Source organism: Phaethon aethereus (assembly GCF_964289735.1).
Source record: "Phaethon aethereus genome assembly, chromosome: 6".
Lineage (NCBI taxonomy): Eukaryota > Metazoa > Chordata > Aves > Phaethontiformes > Phaethontidae > Phaethon > Phaethon aethereus.
In genome coordinates, this window is record NC_138580.1 from 18,280,560 (window position 1) to 18,306,622 (window position 26,063).

General features: G+C 59.3%; 2 protein-coding genes across 2 annotated transcripts in view; both read right to left on the reverse strand.

The window, feature by feature from the left end:
- CFAP65 (cilia and flagella associated protein 65) overlaps positions 1–1,397 on the reverse strand; it is a gene marked incomplete at both ends in the record, with an annotated part of 31,804 nt that extends 30,407 nt beyond the window's left edge. The window contains 3 exons of the mRNA XM_082001481.1: positions 50–152; positions 852–1,006; positions 1,323–1,397. Of these exons, the coding sequence (XP_081857607.1) occupies positions 50–152; positions 852–1,006; positions 1,323–1,397 (333 nt within the window). The remainder of the gene's footprint in view (positions 1–49; positions 153–851; positions 1,007–1,322) is intronic.
- Positions 1,398–5,520: 4,123 nt separating this feature from the next.
- LOC309406574 (uncharacterized protein) lies at positions 5,521–13,659 on the reverse strand (the record flags this gene model as incomplete). Its single annotated transcript, XM_082001839.1, has 3 exons — positions 5,521–5,838; positions 6,447–6,607; positions 13,224–13,659. The coding sequence occupies 3 exons, from the start codon at positions 13,657–13,659 to the stop codon at positions 5,521–5,523; spliced, it is 915 nt and encodes a 304-aa protein (XP_081857965.1).
- Positions 13,660–26,063: the final 12,404 nt, after the last annotated feature.

The following is a 26,063-nucleotide window of genomic DNA, read 5'->3' on the forward strand; positions in this document are numbered from 1 at the left end:
CCCAAAGCCAGCCTGAGCACCGACAGCGATTTTCATGTTGCCACTTTACCTTTTCAGTGGGCCGGAAAACGATGGGCAGAGTTAAGGACATACCAGGGCTCAGAGTGATCGGCTGTGGAAAAACAGTGAAGAAGAATCTCGTGGAAGGACATCTAGATAATGAAACCAAAACAAGAGATTTTGTCTGATGGCATATAGCTGGTTTTAAGTTAGACAGCAGAAAAGAGAATAAAGAATAAAAACTTCCAGAGCTCATAATTGGAAGCACTTTACACACCTGACCCCCAGGGTACCTTGGTAGCAAATCAGTAGAACCTGATTGGTTCTGGGGCAGAATCCAGGTGTCCTGAAAACCCATTCCCAGCTCCAAGTACCTTCCCCTTCCTTGAATAATATTTTACATTCCCCAAGCCATGAGCAAAACACATTGGGGAGAAACATTTGAGTTTCAGAGCAGGGATGGTCACAGAGAGTGCTGGAGTGGCTCAACATCCAGTGGGACTCCCGGGACCAATGGTTTTAGGACACACTAGTGACTGTCTGGCATACATCCACAATTAAAATCTCACTAGACTGGAAATGCCTCACAGACAGAAGTATCAGCAAAACAGAATTAAAAAAAAGGCATTTCATTTAAAATACTCCTGCCAGGAACAAGGGCTGTGCTTCTGAATTAGCAGGTTTCTGTCCTGCTACGTAAGTGTGCACGCGCTGTCTCCAGCACATAGCCCAAGGGGACAAGGGGCAGCTGAATCCGAGGAAAGGTGCTAATGTGACTAACATACAGCAGGAGGGATGAAGATGCTGTGGGAGTGTGAGGAGTACAAAGGAGAAAGAAACTTCCCACGCACCTGTAGCTCAGCTTCTGGGTTTTCTCATGAACATTTTTCAAGATCAGATGTTTGATCATCTCTTTTCCAAGTTCCCAGCCATGCCACCTGAGTGTTTCAGCCACCTCAATGCCCCAGAATACGCCTTTCTTCTTCTTTGTCTTTCTTGCAGACAGCTTAGGAAGTTGCAACGAGGACATTAGCACTTTGCGAGGGAGAGAGGAGAAATCGCTCAAACAGCTGTTTCTCTACGCTAAAAGTCTCTGTCAAAAGGACGGGAGGAGCCACCCTGTGGCAAAGCTTCGGGAGTCACCAAAAGCCCTGCTCCAAGAGTCCAGAGGGGACACCTCCTGGCCACAGCCCAAACAACAGCTGCTAAAGGATGTCATGAACGAGGGAAGCAAAGGCTAAAGGTTTTTTTGGTTTTTATCCTCTCCCTGCACTGACAGTAAATCCACCCACAACAATGGCACCCCTTGTTCCACCACTCACCTTCCTGACACACCCACAGCACAGCTTCCGAAAAGAGTCGGAGTTTTGGGGCTCGCCATGCGCCTGAGCAAGCATCTGAAAAACAAGAGGAAAAAGTCCTCACGCACACTGCTCCTGCGCCTGGACAGTCTTTGCTGCCGAGTCCTGAGTGCTCTCAGAGATCCAACAACTCCTCCCCGGGCCCAGAGTGGCACACCTCTTGCAGGGGCTGGCGTGTCCCAGTGCTGTCCCCATTTTGCCAGCTGAGTCCAGCCCTTGCCACAGACCACGCTGTCCCCAGGCTGCCGCAGCCCCCTTGGCACAGCCCATGAGCCCCACCTCGCTCACAGCTCAGCCCCCTGTGGCAGAGCCCTCCTTGGGCCTCCCTAAGCACAGCCCGGCTCAGCCCACTACAGCCCCACAGGGACCAGTATAGCAAAGCCCTGCCCTGTAGCCTTGCCTGGCCCCCTAAACCTCTCTAGGTGACTGAGGCACGGCCCTGTTCCCTACAGCAAGAGCCTGCCCAGCTCCCTGGGCCACGGCCCGGCGCTTTATAACCCCGCCTGGGCTCCGGAGGAGCGCCTGGGCCCCGTGCCACCGCCGCCCCCCCGGGCCCGCACAGCCAGCCCGGCTCCCGCAAGCCCTGCCCGGCTCCCTGTAGCACAGCCCGGGCCACCTCGGGTCCCGGCCGGCCCCAGCCCGGCCCGGTCCCGGCCGCTCAGCGCGCCTGGGCCGCGGCCCTTGTTGCCATGGGAACCGGACGCGGCGGCGCCGTCTCCCGGAGCGACGACGGCGGCCGCCTCGGGTCAATTCCAGCTCCCGGAGCGGCGACGGCGGCCGGCGGGGGCCGCCAGGGGGCAGCGGAGGGGCGCGCGGGGCGGGGCTAGGGCGCGGGCGGGGGGCAGGTGGGGGGCCGGGGGCAAGCGAAGGTGCTCAGGGGGCAGATGGGGGGCTCAGGGGGCAGGTGGGGGCTCAGGGGGCAGGTGGAGGGGCGCAGGAGGCAGGTGGGGAGTTCTCAGGGGTGCGGGAGGGGCAGATGGCGGGGGGGAGGCAGTGCGGGGGTGGGTGGGGACCAGGAGGAGATGGGGCGTTCAGGGGCAGGGAGATACAGGGAGGCGGGTGGCAGGTGGAGGGATGCAGGCGAGAGCTCGGGGGAGAGGGGTGATGAGGATGGGTGCAGGGGAGGGAGGTGGGCGCAAAGCTGAGAGGGCAGAGGGGGAGCCGTGAAGTCCGTGGGTGCGCAGGATGGGTGGGTGAGGTGGGGATGCTGGGGGGGTGAGGGGGCATGGGGTGCAGTAGGCTGGAGAGTGCTGGCATAGCGATGGGGCAGCACCTTAATGGGGCCAGGTCACCCCGCGCTTCTTGGAGCATCGGTGACACAAATAACACGTTGTGACCGTTGCCAAAAGAAGTTATAGGGCCAAGACCGGCAAAGGGGCAGAGGGGCACTGGCTGGGGAGCCCTGGCTGCACAAGCCCATCGGGTATCCTGGGTATCATTCCCATGTGGCACCACCACCACCGTGGGTCACTCCTGCATCTTCCCAGCACCCTGGATGTCCCTCAGGGAGGGAGGGGACCCTCATGTCCCCAGTGTGCAGGGTCAGACAGCCCCTCTGGGGTGCACAGGCAGCAGCATGGCAGAGGGCCGGGCTGCCCATACCCTGTAGCGTGGAGAGGGTGCCAGGGCAGAGGCAGGAAGGAGATGCAGCTTTAATGGCATTTGTCAATGTTTACAACAAGAGTCATCTGGCTAAGCAGCTATAAATCAGCACCCCAACTCCTCTAGCATCAGTCGTGTCCCCTCCTCTGCCCCCTCAGCACTGGATGAGTGCCTGGCTCCTGCAGAAACAACCTCATAAATAACAGCAACAAAACAAACCTTCTTGCAGCCACGCAGGGCCCGTATGCGCCAGGCATGAGATGAACGCCTCCCATCCATCACTTTAATGGTTGTACTCTGGAAATTAAACCTGTCACGGCCCATCAAGGTGAAGGTTTTAAGTCTGTGACATCCCTTCAGCTACCCTCCTCCTTCCTGGCACTCTTTTTTGTTGTTGTTGTTTTCCTTCTCTCCTTTTCTTCTCTGTCCCTGCCATCCCTGTCCCCCCCATCTCACACCTGCCCTGGTGTGCATACCTCCACCCTGTGGTCTTCTCTGTGCTCCCCTGCTGCTGGAAGACCAGGTTGTACACTGGGTCGCAGACACCTTTAGCCCCGAGGCTCCTGCAGCTATGAGCTGGCATCTGCCAGCATCTCAGAGCCTGGTCCTGCATGCCTGCTGCGGGGGTACAGCTCCCCTGTGGCAATGGGTCTCTCCTGCCCCACTGTCCCCTCAGGGCAATGACAGCGAATTGAGTACCATGCTTTCCTACTTCCCCCTTCCCTCCTCCCTTCCTTCTCTGTCTTTTTTTTCCTCTTCCCCACATTTATTCCTCTCCTGCACCATGTTACGCCAACCATTGCAGACTCCTGGTACCCAGCCCTTGCCCTGACTCACATGTCCCTCCTTGGAGCAAGAGCTGCACCCCCCTCAGGGCCAGAGCTCCCCCGCGGGCAGTGCCGGGAGTCTGGACACCTCCTGTGTTGGCAGCAGGACACTGCCGTGCCTTGGGCTGGGTCGCCTGGGGACGGGGGTCCTGGGCACCGAGGATGCCACGTACCCAGGGGGAAGCTGCTGAGCTGCCAGCAGCCACTGCGGGTCACTGTCATCCCACACAGGACCGTCATTCGTCTGTCCGTCCGTCCGTCCGTCCGTCCATCCATCCATGAATCCCTCCCTCCCTTCCCATACTCCTCTCACCCACCCTCTGCTTCCCCTGTGCATCCCTCTGTCCCAAAAGCATCACATCTGTCCCCCTGCCCAGGGCGCAGCCCTCCAGCCCCACGGCAGCATGAGCCGCTGCCAGGCGTTACGAGCCCTGCGAGGTGTGACGGCCCCACGCCAATGCTTACCTGTGCCATCCCTCGCTGACCGGCTGCCGGAGGTGACCCGGGGGCTCCCCGGGGGCTGCTGGCCCTTGGCGGCTCCCACCCCCACAGCAGCTCCCTGCCACCCCCAGGCAGGGACAGGGAGAAGCGAGGAGGGGAATACCACGGGCTGCCTGGGGACGGGGCATCCCAGCCCAACGTACCCAGTTCCTGCAGCCCTACGTGCACTGGGTGGCGAAGCAGGGCTGCCCCCGGGCTGGGGGGGTAGGGAGGCTGGGCATTGCAGGGCTGGTCTCTCTGCCTGCACAGCCGTGTCAGCGTCCCCAAGGGGAGGCCCAGAAAGCATACAGGGAGGTCTATAGGGTCTGTCAGGACCCTCTGGCATCCTGAGAACAAGGGCAGCCTGCTTGTTTTAGGGGTGGTCAGGGCTTGAGCCTAATGCTTCTAGGGAGGTGGCAGAGGGTGTGTGTTGTCATCCTGCTACCGGGGATTGATTTGAGCACAGGAAGAGCAAGCAAGTCCCGAAGAGGACCTTGGAATGAGCTCAAAAAGGGGCCAAATGGGGTTTGTATACCACCGTGGGAAAAGGGGAGCTCACTGCAGCATTGAGCCCTCACAAACAGCCTGAGCACCACCCTAAACCCAGGAGGGCTCCATTCCCACCTCACTGCAGGGCAGTGCCACACCAGTGCAACCAGGCTGATTGCAACATGGGAAACATCGCCGCTACATTAGCCCGTTAATTAGCTCTGCTTCGTAAGGCAGCTTAATTTTGCCCATCAAAGCGTAGACCCCACCAGGGATGGAGGACGGAGGCAGGGCAGGCTGGCACACATCCTGGGCATCCTCCTTCCCAGCCCTTCATGCCACACATCACGCAGGGCTCAGCGATGCACTTGCTCCAGGCACTGTCATATCTACAGGGAAGGGGCAGTGCACAGTCAAAGGAGGGTCCAGGGTCTGTCCCCTCCAGCTGTGCGGGTCTGCTGTCCCCACATATCTCCCCAGGGACCCCAGCAGGGCAGCGCAGTGGCAGGAGCGGGGCAGAGCCTCCTGTCCCCTAAGGAAGAGCACAGGCATCCAGATAACAGCTTTATAGGGGAGGGATGTGGGGACTCCCCCAGATACACACAGAGGAAAAATTACGAGATAAATAGGATCCAAACACATATAAGTTAAAGGGGGGCAGGTGCCTTGCAGCCCCCCCGCTCCACGTGGGCACAGTCTGTGTCTGCCAGCAAAGAGACCCTCGACACTGCAGCCCCTGTCCCCAACCAGCTCCATCTGTTTCACAACACAGAGCCAATCTTCCTCTCTGTGGCACCCATCTCGTCCTCTTCCTCTTCTTCTTCCTCCTCGCCCCCTGAGCAGGAGGAGTCCAGGCCGTAGCCCAGCTCAGCAGTGCTGCGGTGCAGGAAGCCTGAGCTGGGGCTGCACCCCAGGAACTCGGGGCTTTCGGCAGCCTGTCCCCGGGGCTCGCCGGGCAGCAGCTTCTCGCAGGCTTTGGTGAGCCCTCGTTGCTTCTCAGCCTCCACCTGAGCCCCCTGCTCCTTGGCTTTGCGGCTCCGCTTCCACTTCATGCGGCGGTTCTGGAACCAGATCTTCACCTGCCGAGGGAGAGCCCCCAGGGGAGACTGTGTCCCCTGGCCCCATCCTGTCCCCACTCACCCCCTTGCCTTTCCCTGCGTGGAGGGTCCCCCCAAAGCCTCTTTGTTGCGGAGCGTCTCGTGGTGCTGCACGTCTGCGAGGAGGCTGAGGATGTCACGGGGAGAGGAGTAGCTGGGGGATGCTCCCTTCCCCCTGCCCGACCTCCACGGCAGGGGGTCAGGGACAGAGGGGACAAGCAATCCCCCAGGATGCCCAGGGACATGCACGGGGACATTAAAAGAGGAGTTTTAGCCCCGCAAAAAGCCCCCATCCACAGCATGGTGAGGGGCGGGAAGGCTCTGAAATCTAAGTCGGGAGTGCTGGACAAAAAGAGGAACATTATTTCTGGGGTGCCCTTCGGAAAAGAAGAGCCTGGAGTCCACCAGGCAGGTGTCTGCAGAAGATAGGAAGGGGTCCTGATGGGGGGCAGTGGGGTGGGGGACTGATGGCAGCCAAATGAGGGGCATCAGCATTGCCCATGACTTTGACCTCCCTCCTTGCAGCGCAACCCCCCGCCTCCCTGACAGCCGCCTCGTGCTGTGCTCCATCCCCTCCAGGACCAAGGTACCTGCGTCTCTGTGAGCATCAGCGATGTGGCCACCTCAAAGCGCTTGGGTCTGGACAGGTACTTGTTGAGCTTGAACTGGTTCTCCAGCTCCAGGAGCTGCTGGCTGGTGAAGGCTGTGCGGGGCCGGCGGCACTTCCCCATCAAGCCAGGCTGCGGGGCGGCTGCGGGGCAGAAAGTGGGTGGGAATCAGGGAAAGGCAGGGCTGGGGGCTGCAGGGGACATCCCCTCGGCAAGCCCGGGATGAGGAGGAAGGCGAGCATCTCTTCCATCGTCTCCCGCCCCAATAATGACTTTATTGCCTGGCTGATAGGAACCAGCGAGATACGTTATCAGGCCTCGGTGTACAACTGGGATCAGTCCTGTGACTGAAATTAAACCTCCTTTTTTATTGCCGGGCCGCGCAGGTGGCTGCCCAACTGCCAGGGGCTGCGGCGGCAGGGCCGCCCCTGAGCCCCGCTATCTCGCCCACAGCCCTTGAAGGCAGCGCGGCGCTGAATCAGGAGGCAGCGGGAACAAAGGGACCTTTGAGAGTCCAGCGTGGGGTGGCTGCCGCACTGTGTTTGATCCCCGCTTATCTCCTCTCCTCTGGCTTTATTGTCCCCCCGGGGTTCAGCTTTTACTGCTTCTCCCAGCACCGCAGTGGCAATCACACCCAGAGGTTTGCAGCTGGGAGTAAAGTGCGGGAGCGGCACAGGGGGGACATTAACGGGAAAGGTCCTTGGCATGTCCCCGCCACCGTGTCTTGGGGGCTGAGACGGAGCATCGTGGCCCTAGAGACGTGCCCCGCTTGGCAAAGGTTGCTCTGGCTCACTCACTTTGCAAGGCATGGGGCATCATCCACACTATCTCCCTCAGATTCCAGCTTTGATCCCGACCTGCCCATCTCCTGAGGTGTCCACCGAGCCCTTCACAAACACAGCGGTGACGCACGAGGCAGGAATTTATGAAGGGGGCATTAACTGATCGCGATCCAGCTTTGGTCCCAAGTACCTGGATGCTGGGTGGGAAGGGTCAAACAGGTAGAGCCCAGGATGGGCTGGGGCTCTGCAAACTCCTCGTGGGAGCAGGGATGGACATGACCCCTCCTGCCCCTGCAGCCCCATGGTGCAAGGATAGACAGCCCGTGGGACCCAGCTTGCAGCCACTGGCCAGTTAAACTAAGGACTGAGTAGAGGCACGCTGTGCCGATGGCTCTGACACACACGCAGTGAGTTATTTTGCACATAAAACATATTCAAGACTAAAACCAAATGAGAGGCTCAAAGTATTGCCAGGACAAATACAAATGTCAGATGAAAGATGGCTCAGCTCTGCAGAGCTCGGCTGTGGTCTGCACCCTGGCTGGCTGTGGATGCTCTGGCTGTACAAATCCTCGACAGAAAGGTGGGACCAAACGGACCCAGGAAGGGTCTCTTCCACTAAGGAAAGGAGGTGCCATGGGGACCAGCATCTGCCGGGCTGGGGCAGCCCAAGCTAACAACCCTCGCAGCTCCTCAGAGAGGGAAGGACAGAAATGTGTCAGAAAGAACCGGAGGGGAAATTCATTCATTCAGTCGATGTCGCTGGGGAGCACAAAGCAGCCCCAGGCAGCGTCTGGCAGCTCGAGGGCTCCGGCACCCAGTAAGTCCCCTTTGCTGCCAGAGACTGCAGAGAGCCCCAGGGCACCCGGTGCCTCAGTCCCTCCCTGAAGCGGGGGCTGCACTGCGCGGGCTGGTGGTACTGGGTCAGGGGAGGGTCCCTCTGAGCAGGTCCTCTTTCTGGGCATGGTCTGTGGAGGAGGCTTCATGGAAAGAGAAGGGAAGAGAGTGTGCCCACATTCCAGCACCCGGTAATCTGGGAATTCTGTCCTTTCTGGAGCTGGAGGGGGATTTGTCAGGGGTGAGGAAATATCATATTCCCAGCCTGATTTCCCCATCCCAAAGCAGGGAGCCCAGGGCACTGCATCCTGGCTCTGGGGAGCACAGAAATCCTTCAGAACACCCCAAAAGGCTCCTCTGTGCCTCCTTCTGCAAGACCAGATGTGGCCAGATTAAAAACAGATGTGGGAAGAATGGAGGCACGAAGTGAGCCTCAACCCCAAAAGCAGATGGAGTTTCAGTCTGTCTGGCTCCAGAGCAGGCTGGAAGGCAGCTTGCTTTAACAACACCCCCCCAAAGGATTCACTTTCCCCAGGTAAGATGCTGAGGACTGCTTGGTCTAGGAGAGAAAAGAAGAACAGACAGTTTGCCCAAAAGCCAAATAAATCCAAATGGGATATATCCAAAATAACTGCCAGTGCAGGGGACGGGCCGGTGGAGCACAGTCCCTCTGCCAGCCCCAGGTTCTCCACCCCAGTGTCTCCAACTCAGGCTCAGTGCAGTGGTGTCCATTACAAACCTTGTACAGACCCTGACTTCCCTGGAAATCCACTCTGCCTCCTGCCCCACTGCTGACAAAAAAAATAACCCTCAAACCCCTCTGTGGTGTTGCCACACGGTTCAAGCCTCCATCAGTCCAAAGCCCAGTCTACATAGATATGGCTGGCCATCTAACCTGTGACCTCCCCTGACAATACGCCCTTCAGGAGCTGGTATTATCCATCCCCACTGCTCCACACTGTGACTTGTTCAGGATTTTGCCTGCAGGTGAGATGGGGCGAGCCCAAACCAGCACAGCCCTAAGGTCCACCCAGCCCTCAGCCACCCGCAGCAGCAGCTCGGTGTGGACCTGAACCACCACCGTCTCTGCCCTCAGACTTGCTGTCAACTTCCCCGAAGGGCCTTGGCTCCTTTGCATGGGGGGATTACAGAGGGAAGAGGGTCTGCAGTTTCTCACTGGGGAAGGAGCAAAGGCAGGAGGAGGAAGTGGAGTCTGAGGGTATGAAGTAGATTCCAGTTTCCCATGCCCTGTTTCCCATGCAGAAATGATGCCTTGTGGCTTCTGGTAGCTCCAGCCTGTCCTGCTAATGTGCTTGGTGGAATCCTGTCCTCCCCTGTCCTGCAGCAGCCCATCATGTGGACACGGATAACATCCTCCCAAGGGATGCAGAGGGAGCGTCCCCCAGGGGCTTGCCTCCCCCAGTCCTTGCCAGTTGAGCTACGAATCCATCCCCATCACAACCACCATCCCACAGAAAGATGCCTTTGGGAAGACTCTCTCCTTTATCCAGCTCCTACCAGAAGACCAGAGACTGCCTCAGCATCACACCTTTGCTTGCCAAAGGATTTCCTATCTGCCCAGCCATCTCCTCCAGTGCTACATCCAGGATCAGAGTTTGTCTCAATATCCCTTCAGCCTGGCAGGGCTCGGACCTCCTGATGGGTGCCCAGCATTTGGCAGTAAATATCAGTAAATAAATTGTTTGGCCTGGAGCTGGGAATGCCCTCCGAGTCTGAGGCCAGGAGCTCTACAAGGCAGCTGCCTCCTGGGTAATTAGATAAAGCTTATAAAGAATTGTTGGTTTATTTGACACAGTTCCGTCTACTTGATAACAAGGGTAATCCTAGGTTGATATTAACCCACTTGGTTTTAATTTGGTTTGTTTAGCTATAGTTCACTTAACTTTGTGGGTTAGCAGATAAAGGAGAGGAAATTACCACCCTGTCTGCTTTGGAGGTGTTTCTCCAGTTGTCAGGGTTGGGAGGGGGAGAGGTAGTCTCACTGGCACTGGGGCTATCACCAGAGGCTTCTCCTGGCCTGCTGGCAGCCCTGACCATTGTCCCTGGGGCAACATGTGTATGGGCACCGGCTACCTTTCCTAGCCCCTTGCTTGCTCCATCATGGAGCCCCAATTGCTGCTTGCCAGCTGTTTCCCAGCCCATGTTTCCTGCTGACGCCAGACCACTGTGCACCCGGTGAGCCTTGGAAGATGCTTTTTGAAGCAGTTTGATATGACTTGCCTTGCCCACTCTCCTAGCCCAGTACAGCCCATCAGCCAGCTCTCCACCACTGCAGGCAGGATTTGGCCTGGGCTCCAAGTCAACAAGGTAGTGAGTGAGTGATGCAGAGAAGCAGCGTGCCAGGAAAGCTGTCTGAGCACCAGGTCCCCAGCGGGGAATCCTTCGCTCCTCATGAAAGCCTGCAGCTGTATGTCACCACTCTCCTCTCCTACAACTCTCCCCCATGGCAGACCTCTGCACTTGGCTCCCACCACTGCGCTGCATTTCCACATTGCTAGCCCAGGCAAATAAATCACAGCTCCCAGAAATACTGACACTCACGGCTCCCCCGGTGCCAAACGCTCCCCCTGTGCGTTCAGGAGGTGCTCAAAGCCCTGGGACAGAGACCCAGGCTGGAAGCAGCAGAGCCTTCCCGCCCAGCCCTCTCACTCTGCATTGCAGCAGACAGGCGCTGGCCGCAGCTCTGCAGAGGCAGCTAGGGAGGAAGGCACGGCACCTGCTTGCACCGCAGCAGGAGCATTTCTCCAGGCAACCCCAGCACGTAAGCCCAGACCAGGTTCCTAAGGGTACCCACTGCCTCATCTCCCCAGCATCCTACCTCCCCCGAATGCAGGTGAGAGTGGGGTGAGCATGTGCAGTGCATCCCTGGGGAGCTTGTGGCTTCAGTTCAGGGGCCGTCCCATGCCTTCCCCCACTCTGACTGTCCCCAGGAGACCAAACTAGACCACAAAACATCTCTATGCAGGCAGCTAAAGAAGGAATTCACTATTTAGTCCAGGAATTTTCCATAAATAAATCACAAGGGTGATGACCCTCTGGGATGCCCCAGAACATGTCCTAGGAGGCTTTCAGATGCATCTCTCCCAAATACCTGCCCACTGCTACCCAGAGAGTTGAACATGGCCGCACCAGTAGCATGGTCACTTGCTCTCAGTCACTCTGGAAACCTCAACCAGGCAGGTCCGTCCATCTGTCTAAGCTGGGTGATGGGACAGGGCACCCAGGAACGAGAAGCAGCCCAGGAGCCCTGTGCCTACAGTGGGAGGCTGCTGCTCAGCTCACCACCCTCCTCAGAGAAATGAGGAAGGGCTTGGCAGGCAGCATGTCCTAGGCAGGACGTGAGAGCCCCTTCCTGTCCCTGCATACCCACAGCCCAAAAGCTTCCTCCACACGTTGTTCTCATGCCGATGATTTGGGATTTGTCTCCTTCCAATAGGGTTTTGGAGACAACCAGCTCTGGAACTGATCCTGCACTTGGGAGGGATGCGTCTGTCTGTTGATGCACAGATCTCTCTACATTATCCCAGCCAGAAGTTGAGCTTGGGGCACGGGGGTAGGTACAGCGGTGTGATTCCACTTCGGTGGAACACAGCCCTGCATGAAGCTACCTAGATGCTGAGATACACTAAAAGACCCAGACCCCGTGAGGACAACATGTTCTCAGCAGAGGAACAGGACCCCGTGAGGACAACATGTTCTCAGCAGAGGAACAGGCAGGTGTTTCACCACCAGCAAATAGAGTGTTTTTTTTTTTTTCCTGTGTTCTTAATGGCATGCTTGAAGAGTGCACACAGCCCATAGCACCAGAGGCTTATTCCACACCCTTAGATGCCACCACCACTTCACCGCTGGATCCATCTTACAGTCCACAGAGAACCAGGGAAAGGGAGAGCAGCCTCAGGTGGGGATCAGCTTTTTTGCCTTCAACGTGCGCAGGTGTAATTTGAGGAAGGAGCAATGAATGGGATGTTTCATGTTACTTCTCAATTTTTGCGTTATTATTCATCCAGCCAGTTTATTAACTGACTTATCCAGCCATAATTTCTTTTTTTGAATGGGCTCCCTGGTTATTAAGATGCTAAACTCAGCTAATAAATCCGGATGCTTTGCCGGGTGTTTATTAACAAGCCATTCTCTGTTTATTGCCCGCTGGCCCCCTCTTTGCCGCGATCAGACCTCCACTCAGCCCTAGCACAGGGCAGGGTCCGGGTCACGCTGCCAGGGGTGCCAGCGACAGTCCCCGGTGGGACAAGAACCTCAAGTCGGTCCTTGTGCCCTGCAGGACCCTTCCCACCCGTGGCCCAGCATTGCCGTGCAGGATCCGGTGCCCGCCCGCAGCCCTGGCCGTGCCGGCCACCCAAGGGGCTGTGCACCGAGCCGGCACCCTCCTCGCATGCCCGAAGGGCCCGGGGCTGGCCTGGAGCCGAGCACGCTGCCCGGCTGCCCTGTTCTGCTGCTCCCGCCGGCACCGGGCTCACCAGCCCTGGATTACCGGACGGATCCGGCCGCGCATCGCCCACGCAGCCCCGGCGGGCGGTCCCGCCGCAAGGACCCCGACGGGTTCGTTCCCAACCGTACCAGGCGGGTTTTATTCGTTTCCCGGTGCCGGTTCCGCCCGCCGTTTCTTTATTTTCGTTTCCTTCCCGCCGCGGCGGAGCCCAGCGAGCCCGAGGCGGCCGTGCGGGGCCGAGAGCGGCTTTGCTCTGCCGGCACCGGGGCGGGCAGGGCCTCGCAGCACCGGGCCGGGGCAGGGTGAGACTTCGCCCTTCAGCTCGGGTTCCCGGGGCCCCGCAGCCCTCTGTGGTCTCCGGGGCGCCGGTCTTTCCCCTCCCTCCCCGTGGGATCCCCTAAGCCTGCCCTGGCTGGGGAGCGGGACCAGGCGCAGCACGAATCCCGCATTGGGGTCAGACCCGAGGGCTCGCCGCCCCCACCGGGGTCCCAACCCGAACCGCCGGGGAGCCACGAAGGGGCGGCCTCGGAGAGCCGCAGCCCCCCGCCCCGTCTCCGAGGGGATCCGCACCCCTTTAAGGTGCGGGTCAGAGTCCCCCGGCCCCGGGGGGTAGGAAGGGGCCAGACTCGCGTCCCGCCCGGCGAGAGGGTCGCTCCCCGGGTCACTCACCGTGGAAGTCGGAGAGCCTCGGCACCAGCACCCCCGCTCGGATCCAGTGCTCCAGCGGGAAGGAGCCGGCCACGGCCGCCTTCAGGTGCTCCGCGGCGGGCGGCGGCAGGTGGGGGATACCGGTGTAGGCGAAAGCGGGGTGCTGGCCCCCCAGGGCCGGGAGCGGGTACACGGCGGGCGGGTAGAGGGCCGGCAGGGCGCCGAGCCCGGGCCCGGGCAGGTGCAGCACGCCGGGCTTGGGGACGAAGCCGGCCGGGGCGAGGGGCGCAGTGGCCGGGGGCGCCCGCGGCGAGGGAGTGTCGGAGCGCCCGGCGGGACCGGGGCTCGCCGCGGGGCTCCCGGGGCTCAGCCCCGGCGGGGAGGCACTCCGCGCCGGCTCCTCAGCCAGGAGCGCCTCGATGCGGAAGTTTTGGGACTTCTCCATGGGCTTGTGCATGGCCCGGCCCTGTGCGGGGCCGCCGGGCCCCCCGGTACCCCGCCGCTCCCCTGCCAGGGCACAGCCCGGCCGGGCAGCCCCGGGCCGGCACCGGCGGGCATCCACCCGCGGGGCCCCGCCGCGCCGCGCTCCGCGGGGCTGCCCTCGGGGGCAGCCCTCCTCTCTGCTCCTCCTCCCGGGCACTCGCTCGCCCGCCGGCACCGGGGGGGTTTTAACGCCCCCTCCACCTGCCCCAGCTCCCCATTGGCTCTGCGCCGGCCCCCCGCCCCGCCGGCCCGGCCTGCCTCCCCGTGGGCCCCGGCCGGGCTCCCCGCTGCTTCCCTCCTCCGGCTTCCTCATCCCCTGGCCCCAGCAACGGGGACACTCCTAGAGCCCGACCTGGACCGCTCTGCCCCATCCCCGGCCCAGCCCTGGTTCTCTCCCAGGCGTCCCCCCAGCCTGCAGGACCCGCGGCCCATGGCCCCGAGCTCTTGCTTTCCGTAGAGGCCCTCCGGGGGGAAGCAGGTCTGTGGCCGTAGTGGATGGAGGGGATCGGGAGAGACTGGACAGACTTTGGTGCATGTATATGAAGCCCTGCTGGGCTCTGGCACTGCCCTGGCTCTGCAGACAACCCCAGGCACCTGGGGGGCAGAGTGCCTGCCTGAGAGACGCTTGCTCACTGGCAGATTCCTCTGCACCCCAGTGCACCGGGATCACCGGCAATGACCCTCTGGGCCAGGGAGATCAGTGGACCTGAGCTGGACGCACACGGGGACCACCTCCCTCCCTCACCCATATCTGTCCAAGATGCCAACAGAGCAGGCACCTACAGGCAGATTGATACTCATTTGCCCAGTCTGATCTTTCCCAGACAAGACACAGCTTGGGGAGCGGCACCAGGGAAGGGCAGAGGGGAAAGCTTTGGCCCCTCTGGGAGATGTGGGTGAGCAGGAGCAGAGGTGGCTCAGATGCCCTGGCACTGGCTCTCAGGGCACATGCAAGCATGTCTGTGGTCCCTGGCATCAGAGGTCTGTGTCTGTCCATCTCTGGGTCCTTTTGCGTCACGCCGATGCAGCAAGGCAAGCCTCTGCTTGTTTGTGCCCAGCAGTGGCTCCTGTTCTTTAGAATACGTGAGGCAGCTGCTACTGCCCCAAGTCAATATTATAATAGATAAAGGGGGCTCCAATCCCTGTGTTTCTTCCCCCTTCAGCATTTCCAGCACTGCTGAATTCCCTGAGTGAGAAAGGGTTCCATCTGCCTGTCCACCGTGTCCCACAGGGGCTGCAAGCAGATGCCCAGGGAGGAGAAAGTGGGACCTTCCTCAGCCTCCTGTGCTTTCTCTGCCCAGTGACCCCAGGGTCTTCTCTTCCCTGTTGCCATCCAGTCTGGTCTGGAGCCTGCTGAGCTCCTTGCACACACATCACCCCACTGCAGGGAGCTCCAAAGGTCCCACATGTGGGACAACTTCCTCCTCCTGTTGCCTGAGGACGGCTCCCACTACCTTCACTGGGTGACCCCAAATCCTTCTGTGGGAACGGACACACAAGAGCCCTTTTCCAGCTGCCTCCCTGGGAGGCAGGAGGGCAGGAAACAGCCCCATGCACAGCCCAGAGCTGGATTTGCTCAGAAGGGGATTTGGAGTGGATGTCACCCCACATTAACACACCCTGCTTGGACAGAGGGTACTGAAGGTGGAACAGTGTCCCTTTCTGCACCCAGCCCTGCACCTGCTGCTATACCCTCTCTCTACCATCAGGGAGGCTGTAGGCCTCCCCCTTCCAAATCCATCCCCCTCTGCTTTCCCAGGACAGAAGACAGTGTCCTTGCCAAGCAAAAGAACCCCAAGCCCTTTCCCTCTCCCTCGATGTGAGCAGCCAGCCCTGCCAAACAGCAGGGATGGGCAGGACAGGATTCTGTAGAATCATAGATGAGTTTGGGTTGGAAGGGACCTTTAAAAGCCACCTAGTCCAACCCCCCTGCAACGAGCAGGGACATCTTCAACTAGAGCAGGTTGCTCAGAGCCCCCATCCAACCTGACCTGGAATGTTTCCAGGGATGGGGCATCTACCACCTCTCTGGGCAACCTGTGCCAGGGTTTCATCACCCTCACAGTGGAAAGTTTCTGCCTTAGCTCTAGCCTAAATCTGCCGTCTTTTAATTTAAAACCATTACCCCTTCTCCTATGCAACATGCCCTACTAAAGAGTCTGTCCCCATCTTTCTATAAGCCCCCTTTAAGTACTCAAAAGCTGCAGTAAGGTCTCCCCAGAGCCTTCTCTTCTCCAGGCTGAAAAACCTCAACTCTCTCAGCCTGTCCTCACAGGAGAGGTGTTCCATCCCCCTGAGCATTTTTGTGGCCTCCTCTGGACCCGCTCCAACAGGTCCATGTCCTTCCTGTGCTCAGGGCTCCAGAGCTGGATGCAGCACTGGGGGGGCGGGGGGGGTGGTGTCTCACCAGAGCACAGTATAGGGGCAGAATCCCCCTCCTCGACCTGCTGGCCACAGCAGGGGAGGGATGGAGCAGCCTGGCTCCCAAACACAGGGGAAAACTGCAATGAGTATCCAGGAAACAGAGGGCACATCAGAGGTAGGACAACTCTTCCACTGCAGGTCAACAGCCTGCAATGGTGACGGCAGCAAGGGAGGAGCCACCGATTCCTTATCTGAGTCCCCAGGACTGGCTCCAAGAATCGCCATGGCTTGCTAGCTTGGCACATGTCTTGAGACCCGGGGCAGAGATTGGGGTTGCTGCACTGGGGCACAACAGAGAAGTCACCACCACGGTGACCACCAGAGGGGCAGGTGGCTAGTCCAGGAGAGACTGGGTAACCTCTGTCAAGCCCTGAGACCATTTGTGACTGTACCCACTGTATCTCAGGCAGTGGGAGCAGGTCTTAAGTGAGACTCATCTGGGGGTCTGGGTCACAGCCTTACTGTCCTCACAGAAGTCCCCTGCACTACCCAGGGAGGCTCTCCCAAGGCAAGCAGCTCCTCCAAGGATCAGCAGCCCAGGCTGGCACCCAATTCACCGATCCCAGGGTGATACAAGTACAAGCAGCCAAGCTGCAACCTTTGAATTTCACAAGCAAGAAATGTTTGCAGACACCAGCCATAAAACCTGGGTGGAAACATCCCAATAAAGAAATCTAGGGAAATCATGGAGGGAGATCCCTCCTTGAGGTGAGTCAAACCCAGGCACTGGAGCCCTGCAGGAGGGTTGTCCAGGGCTAGAGCAGCTGTCACTCAGCCTACACCGTGCAGGACAGAGCCAGAGCCCAGGACTGTGCACAGGAGAGCCGTGCCAGGCGGTGGCCAGCAGCAGGGGCGGGATACAGACAGTGATAGATGCTAGGGTGCTGATGAGTTCACAGTCTTCAGGGTCATTAATCAGATCAGAGCTGGATTAAGGTGTCCGAGGTCTGATTAGCTTCATTTCCCGCCTCAGGAAGGAGGGAACTCTCTTCCCCATCCATCAGGTCCTCTGGTGACAGCTCACCTGGTTGCTAACTAGATCTGAGGACTGTAATAAGTGAACATGACTGTGGCCTGGCCCCTTGCCTCTGCCCAGCATCCTTCCTCCACAGGAAGGTCTCCGCAGTGGATCTAAGGCAACACCAAACATCAGCCACAGGTAGCAGACCCCAGGATATCCGCCAGAGAGGTAGCTTGTTCCCATGGCCAGGAGCTGCCCCAGGAAAGCACCCCGGTTCAGGAGGAGGTAGAGGTTAAGGGATGATGATCCCAGCCAGCACCATATTGTTCCCAGTCCCCCCCCACAGCCCACCCTGTGCTGTTACCCCAGGGCCTCCTCTGCTCACCCAGTGGTAGCAGAGCCCTCCCAAGGTGACCAGCTCTGTGAAACAGGCCAGCAAACACCACCTTGCTGCTGCAGATCTTCAGCACATCCAGGACAGATCTCCTGAGCCCCGTACAGAGCTAGATGGACCAGCCTGAAGACCTGAACCAGCCAGGTTGCTTCTCCCATCTCCACATTCCTTGCTGATTCAAGCACAGCCCCATCAACATCTCCATTTGTCCCCTGCCTGATGCATCTCATGTGGACTTGGCCCTAAAGGTGCCTCCACACTTAACCACTTGGTCTACTCTTGCCCAGCAAATGCAGATCAGTGGGAGGTCCATGCTGCCCCAGCAGCAGTGAGGTTCCTCAGCTCCCTCACCTCCCTGGGAGGCCCCTGATCACAACATCCCTCACTGGGCAAAGGGCAGCACCAGGAGCATTCACACAGCCTAGGGCTTCCTGGGACTCTTTCATTTGCTTGGGCATTTTGGGGGGATTTTCTGGATGTGCCTCAGCTGGATGTTCAGAGCCCGGTCTTCCTTCAGCCATCTGAAAGCAGCAGTCACAGCAGCACCTATGTGGGTGTACATAAGCCCTGCAAAGCATTTTATTGCCGATGTGAAGGTGCCCAGCTAGACAACTGGAGATCTCTTTGCAGTGTCTTGCCCCAAATGGATTGTCTCCATGCAGCTTCCATCTGTATGAGGTCAAGAAGCAGGAGTCAATCTAGAAGAGCAAACACCCACATAGCTGCCAAGGACACCCAGCTCTGGTGCACACAAGTTTTCAGCATCTGTAGAGACCCACAATTCTACCTACAGCAGTTCACATACTTTCCCAAGCTGTCCCCAGCAGTCCCTGAGCTCTCAGAAACAAGCCATGGGGGTCACAGGTAGCATTTGGGAGCGCAGTTCAGTTTTACAGCCCTGCCACTTCCTCAGTGTCACCTTGGGAAGCAACGCAACATCCCTCAGCAAACCCAACTGCCCCAAGATCAAAGTCAAGGGTGCCGAGGAAAATCCATACCCTGATAAAAAATTACCTACTGGCACCAGACTTTCATTTTCCCAGGATCAAGTCCTTATCCCAGACATCAGATGAAGACACGACCCATGTTGGGGCTGTGTCTTGATTTCCGCCTAACCTGTCATTTTGGCTATTCCTAGGTGCACAGCTGAGCACCAGGTCCTTCTGGTAGGTTTGGGTCACCTCCTGCCTTCAGTCAATAGAAGTTGCCTTTGAGACAGGGATGGGTGCAGGAACTGGTGCTTAGCCAGTCCCAGAGAGGTGGCAGGCACCCTGATTTCTGCCCAGGCTCAAGCCGTTAAGCCTTGCAAGAGTTCCCTGTCCCCAGGACAGCTGTACCCTCTTGCTAAGCATTAACTGCTCTCCAGGTCACATTCCTGAGCTTTCCATCTTTAGAAATTACTTCCCTGTAAGAGACCTACGGTGCAACAACCTTGTTTAAGGCATCTATTAGGAAGCAGTGGATCTTGCTGCTCTAGTCCTGGTGCCTCAGTTCATCTTGCAGCACCCTGAAGTCCCAAGCCAACTGGTGGGGAAATGCAGCCCAGAAACATCGCTGAAGCTGGAGACACAGGCTGTAAGCCTGCTCGCAGGTGTTTTCCCAGCCATTCCCCCACACGAGGGGCTGTGGAAGCATCCCACTCTCATCCATGCTCTGCAGCCTCCAGCCCAGAGCAGGCTGAGCCCCTGGTCTGCCCCAGCTCAGGGTACCCCAGCTTTTATGGGAGCCCTGACTACTGCCCGCAGCGGGATGCTGCCCTTTCCCTGCCCCTTGCAGCAGGGCCACCCACTATCTCTGGAGTATGGGAAGCCGCAGGAGGCTGGTGGGGAAGGTAAATAGACTGCCAGCCCCATGGTGATTTGTGGCTAAATGAACAGCTGAGAAGTCACCTGCGAGTGGCCCAGAGCCCATTAGCCAACCAGATAATGGCTCTTAATCAGCCCCACAGCAGCGGGAGCTGAGCCTGCCCTGCATCAGACCTGGCACAGCCAGCCCGGGGCAGTTTGGTGGCTGCCCCCTCTGCGGAAACACCGGCAGAGGCATCTGCACCACCGTCACGGGAGCAGAACGGCCGTCCGCAGAGCCCACAGAAGTGCTCCCAGGGCTCCCCGTCTCTCTTTAGGGGTCTCCCCCTGCACCAGTGATGGCAGGAGACAAGTGCCAGGCAAGTCACCAAAGCCACCTCCGTGCCCGCTTCCAGGCGTGCTGTGCTCAGTCACTGCCATGCCCGGTTCCTGCCTGCATCCCCTCCCGCGTGGGTCTGCCTGCTCCTGCCCACCCCAGGGACTCGCGAGCCAGCCACAAGCTCCCGAGGGCTCCTCCATCCTGGCACATCAGCTGCTCGGTCTGACAGGCAGGGATCTGTCCTGGGAGGCAGAAACCTCCGTGCCCTCACCCCCCTGCACGGGCTCGGTGGGGTACGCAGCTCCCGCTGCCCACCTCACCCAGCCTTCACACCTCCCTCCGCACCGAGCCCCGGGTGCCCGCCGCGAGCGAAGGGGTTAACAGGCAAAGCAAACACGGCTGGGTCCCTCCTAGACAGGCCTCCTGCAGGGATTTCTGAGCAGCTGTTTATTTAGCCAAGCAATCCCTCAAACGAGCAGCCCCGTCTCTGATGGGACATGGCAAGGCTGAACAGAAAAACATGTTTTAACAGCCTCCCGCGCTGGAGCAGGGGGACGGCAAGCTGGCACGGGAAGGCTTGAGGGGCAGGGAGGGTGCCTGCCCACAGCAGAAGCAGCCAGAGCAGCTCTGAAGCATCACACCCGACCTCAGCAGGCAGCCGCCGCGGAGGGTCGGGCTGCACGGCCGCGGGGGTGCCCCGGGGCTCCCCGCCATCAGCTGCTGGCTGCGCTCACCACAGAGGTGCTCAGGCTCGTCCCGGTGTGAACGCATGGCCTGGAGAGACGGGACACGCAGCCAGCTCGGATTCATTCTTGCAAGGAGCCAGGGGCTGGCTGCTACATTTCCAGTCCTGTTAGCCCCGACCCCGTTTCTCTTAGACCCTGAAACACCATGAGCAAACAGCACCCACCCAGAGATCTCCTCCACCCCAGTGCTCCCAAAATGAGCTCTGGCAGCACCTGGGCTCAACCTCGGCGTCTGTCCTCACCCCAGGCCTTGGCTTTTGCGGAGGGAGTCTAAACAGCCAGCATCTCCCATAGCCCAGCATCATCCAGGAAGGCAGGGGAGCAGCTGAAGGCACCGCATCCCCCCCGCTGCCTCCCTGTGCCCCCGCTCCCGCAGCCCCAGCACATCATGCCCAGCCCCACACCTCCCTGGCACCCCCATCGCTGGGCACATGGGGACTCCCCCAGCCCTGCTTCCTCCTGTCACCTCCAGGATCTGCTCTGGTGCTTTGCTGGGTCCTGTCCCAAGGCCAGAGCTGCTCTCTGGGAGGGAAGGGAGCCAGGGCTTGGAAGGAGGGGGGAGCACCCCCCCATCCAGCACCACAACCTCACCTCTTCCCTGTTAATGGCCTTTCCATGGAGTCAGCTCCTAACCTGCTCCCAGGGTGACAGGATAAATCAGCTGCTCCTCCCAGGACCTTGGGCTCTAATTAATGTCAGCTCATTAACGAGATAACGGCCATTTATTACCCTGTCTCCCTGGCTGCTGATTAACCCCTTCCCAAGGCGGGTGGGGGGGCAGAGGGTGATGATAATGCCATGGGACAGGGATGGTGGGAGCAGGTGACGTCTCTGCAGCGAGACCCAGGGACACCTCAGTAAGGGGGGGACAGATGGAGGGACAGGCAAGCAGGACTGCGGAAGGGGCTGAGCGAGGGATGGATGGGACAAGGAGGGGTCAGGACACTTGGGTTCTCTTCCTAGCAGTATGGTAAGGGCTTGGTGGATTAAAGACTTGAAGGAGCTGCCAAGACTCATGGGGTCCTCCCTGGGTTGTCACCATGGCCTCCAGCACGTCTCTGTGCCTCTGTGTCCCCAGGTGTCCCTACCCAGCCCATGGGGGAGAGCGTGGCTGAGGTCTAGAGCAAAGCACAAAACCTCTGCCCAGCCCTGGCCCCCAGCCCCTATTTTGAGGAGCTGCCACACAGTCCCACAGCTGGTAGGAAGCCACCAGCATGTCCTTGCCTCTAGAGGCAAAAAGCAGCCCCAAGCTCCATCTCGCCTGTGAACTGCCTGCACCACGTAGCAGTGGGGCAGGATGATCCACCCCAGGGCAAAAGGGAGCCTTTGATGTGCCCTTGACCTGGGCCTGGGCACAGAGGGCAGGAGCAAAGGGGCTGGGGTGGGCACGGTGCCCCTGCCCAGCAGTCCAGCACCAGGCTCTGAGGGCTAATGCTCCCTGTACATCAATCACGCTGCTCAGCGGCTCCCTATTAGCGGGAGCAGCGGCTGGTTAATCAGGCTGAGGGCTTTGGCTCGTTAAGCTGACACCTCCGTTGCGAGAGTGAGACATGGGGGCACGCAAGGTGCCACTTATTTATTTTCTTCTTTCCCAGGGAATATATTAAACAAATTAAATTCCTGGAGTGTTGGGTCAGCACAGCCAGCTCGCGCCTGTCCCAGCTCCACCTAGCTCCGCTGTGGGGAGGGGACCGTGTGCCCCAGCCTGCAGCAAGCCCCGGCCCTGGCCCACCCCATGCCTCCCCAGCCCCTTGCAGTAAGACACAGCCCCACTATTCCCCCTGTTTCCCTCCCTGGGCTGTGCTGCAACCACGGCTGCTCGGCGGTGCTGAGCGTGGCAGTGCGTGGGCGGGAGATCTTGTGGGAAACGCAGCCCAGGATTTCATGCGAGAAATCCCCCAGGAACCCCCAGGAACCTATCTGTTGTCCCTGAATGGTCTTCCTTGGCCCCGCAGGCAGGGGGGCTGTGAGGCAGCCTCGGGTGCTTTTGGGGCAGCTTGTAATTCTCCCTGCTCCAGGGAGAGCCAGGGGTTCATTGCAGACATAGGACCAAGCCTTTTTCTTTGCACTCTTGTACTGGGGGCATCTGGGCTAGTGACAAGTTGGCAACTGCAAGGTCCCTCTGCAAGCAGGAGACTTAGGAATGAGCACACTTATTCACCGTAAAAGTTGAGTCTCCATCACAGGACTCCAGGAGCTGCGGATTTAGAAAAAAACCACTGCGCATTCCAAGAAGAGCCTTCATGCTATAAGCGTTAATAACATTGGCATCGGCCTCAAATACTAAAGCCGTGGGAACAAGGGTCTTTGCCAAAGCATTTCCCTGTACTGGACCCTTCGCCTGCCTCAGCACCTGTCACCCCTTCAAAACCAAGTGCTGTCCCTGCTCAAACTCCCTGAGGGTTGGCTGCTCCGCTCCACCCCAGCACCGGCTGCGTTTCAGCCCTGCTCCAGATCTGGTTAGGTGACAGGCATGGATGGAAAGCTTGCTGCAAATTAGTCATTAGTTCCTGGAGTTGTTTATTTATTGACCATTCACAACTCTTCCCTCCATCACCACCTTTTCCCTCCCCGTCCTTCCAGCAAAGTCAGTGGCAGCTTGTCCTGCCCTGCTGTCCCACCGTGTCCCGTGCCATCCCATCCCACCCTGTCATGTCATCCCCATCCCATACCATCCCAGAGCCCGGTCCCTTCCACTCAACCTCAGTCCTTCAAGCACCTCTTCATTTCAGGAACAGACCCACCTTTCGCTGGTGGAAGGGTGACTCCCTGGAGGTTAGCGAAGAATTAGAAATAATTTAATTTACCTCCCTGTTCGGGCGCTTTGATGAGCTGAAAGGCCTCTTGTCAGGCGGCGAATCCATCTTCCTCCAGCCTTACATCAAATTTCATTCACTAATTAGAAACTCCTGCCCCGGAGCGTGCCACCCCCACCCCGGCCATCCCCTCTCCCCACCAGCACCATTATGAAAATAAATCGTTCCATTAGCCGCATTGTTGTGGCTGTGGGGCCCAGTGCCGGGAGTTATTAGAACAGGAGGGAGGGTGTTGGATTAAGATGAATGATTTATTAAGGAAAAGGACCCTGATTAGATTCTTACTCGTCCTCTGCGTGCGGGCACATACTCCCATACCCCCCGTCCCACCGCCCGGGGCACCCCACAGCCACTTGCCAAAGGTCAGTGCCGGATGGCTGCGGGGTTTCCCCCAGGGCCGTATCCTGCTGGCTGCTCTCACGGCGCTGGGAGTCCCCCATCTTGTAGCAGGACCGTGTACGAGGTAACGGGCGATGCCTGCTGCCAGACCCCCGCACAGTGCCCATCTGCTCCTGCTTGCCCCTCCCTTGTGCGGAGAGTGGGGGACCACCAGCATCACCCCAGCCCTGGCTGCCCTGCAGTGGGGAGGGGATACGGGATACAGGAAGGGAAAGGTGGGCTTTGGTGTGTTAGTTCCCACCCCGTGCTGGGGGAGAGGGTGCTAGAGGGTGCTCCTCCAGCGGGAGGGCTGTCTGGGCTTGCCCCGGGCAGGGGAAGAGAGTGTCAGACCCCTCCGTGGGTCTGGGGCACTCTGCACCTGGGAGGTGTGGGGTGGGCATGAGTGCAAAGGTGGGAACTGCCTCAGGGTGCCCGTGTCCTGTGCCACCATGGGCCATGTGCATGTCCCCCTGCCTGTCCCCGCAGGGGACAAAGATCAGGGACACAGGGACACCTGGGTGCTTCAGACTATAAAGTACCCGGGCTATAAAGTACCTGGGCTGGAAAACCCCTTTTTGAGGGATTGGATGGTGATGCTGAGAGCCGGAGGGTGTCCAAGCCCGATCGGTGAGGTGGTGGGCATGTGTGTCCAGTGGATAAAGGTATGTGTGCGTCTGTCTGTCCGTGTCTGTACAGGCACAGCGGGCTGGGGTGTGACTCCCAGAGGTTGCTGCCTGCTAAGCACCTCCAGCCCTTCCCCGGGGAAGCTGCCAAGCCCAGGCAGAGGGGCTCTGGGGAGGGGCACGCAGCCCCTGCAACGGAGGGGGGCTCGCAGCACTGCCCCCACACCTGAGTGCCAAAGCAGGGTTGAGAGAAGGGCAGGAGGTGGTGGGCTCGGGGCAGAGGGGGAGCTGGCAGAGGCATTTGGGGTGCAGGATGGGGTCTGCAGCCCACGCCATGCACCCTCCTGGGGCTCCTGTGAGCCTGGGGCCAGGGCGCTGGGACCCCCATCCTAACAGTGCTGCAGAGAGCAGGGTCCTGCCCCTGCCCCTGGAGCAGCAGCACTCCAAAAAGCCATTAAGCTAAATTAAGCTAATGCAAGCGAGAGTGGGAGGCTGGTACGGGCTCCCTCTGCGGGCAGCCACCGGCTGACAGCGTGCGGGGCTGAGCCGGGCTGGGCAGCCTCTCCTGGGCTTTTTTGGGGGGCAGCTGTGGATTGGTCTGTCCTCGCCAGGAGAATGATCCCCACAACCTGCTGTACCAATGCCCACAGGCACAGATATTTTGGGGTGATCCCCCCATCACCATCACAGCCCAGGGCATGGAGACCTGGTTGGACCCAGAGCTCCTGGATGATGGAGACAATCCACCTCCTTGCCTGGAGATAATCCCCTCTCCACGGGGAAGGTTTGGTTTTGGAGTCCTGTGGGATCCCTGCCGTTGTCTTCTGCCGTGCTGCTCAAAGGTGCATTCCCCACAAACAGGAGATGCTTTCGGGGGTGCTCTGCTCCCACGCCCCGAGCCCCGATGCCCACAACCATCCTCTGCCAGGACCCCAGCACCCAGCATGCCAGCCTGGGGCCGGGAGCGGGGCTGGCTGCTGCTGCCACGGCAGAAGGCCACGGCGCAAGGGACAGACGGGAGAGGCGGGGATGGGGACGGGGTCCCCCCTTGTTAACAGCGCCGAACCCTGTAGCCTTTTCAAGGCTCTGAATAGGGGGTGGTACTTCTCCTCCTCTGAATTTGGGGCCGGGGGGGTGTTGGCACTGGTTTAACACGCTCAGACAGGGCTGGAGGGGTGGGGGGGACAACACGCTACCCCAGATGGGAGCATGTGGGGGGTTTCTTCTGCCGCCACATGCCCTTCCTCTCCCTCCCGCCCACCATTCACATGGTAATGAGGACAAATTGATGGAGTGACATCCATTGTGGTACCCGCCAGCCCGGCCCTTCTGCCGGCCACCCACCAGCATCCCATCCATCACCACTCAGCCGGGATCCTGGTGGGATGCCCCCGCCCGGAGCTTGGCACCCTGGGACATGGGTCTGCTTCAGGTGCCCACAAGCAGTGGGGCAGCCCCCAGGCTGCCCTGGCTCTCCCGGGGCTGAGTGATTAAAGAGAGGGGGCATCCAGGGAAGGAAGAGCCTCCCTCCCAAATCCTGTCTATCAGTTGAACATCATTTTGTTCTCACTTGCCACGGGGCTATGGCATGTTAATGGGTCTTTAGAAGCGTAATGACCCCAAAATATTATTTATGACTCCTTCCCTTCCTCTTACTGCCCTCGGGCTGGCCAGAGCCAAGACTCTCCCTTTTCCTGCTTCCACCCCAAAGCAGCCCCCCAATATCCTGCAGCATCCTAACAGGGCAAAAAGCTTTTCCCGCATACTCTCTGATACCCTAAAAACCTGGGCCTGGAGGTGGGCTGCCACACCACCACGGGGCACCCCAAAGGGTACATCCTCTCCCCATACATCCCCTGCCTCTGGCTCCCCCCCCCCATGCCTGCGATGGCAACCTGATTGAAATTTCACT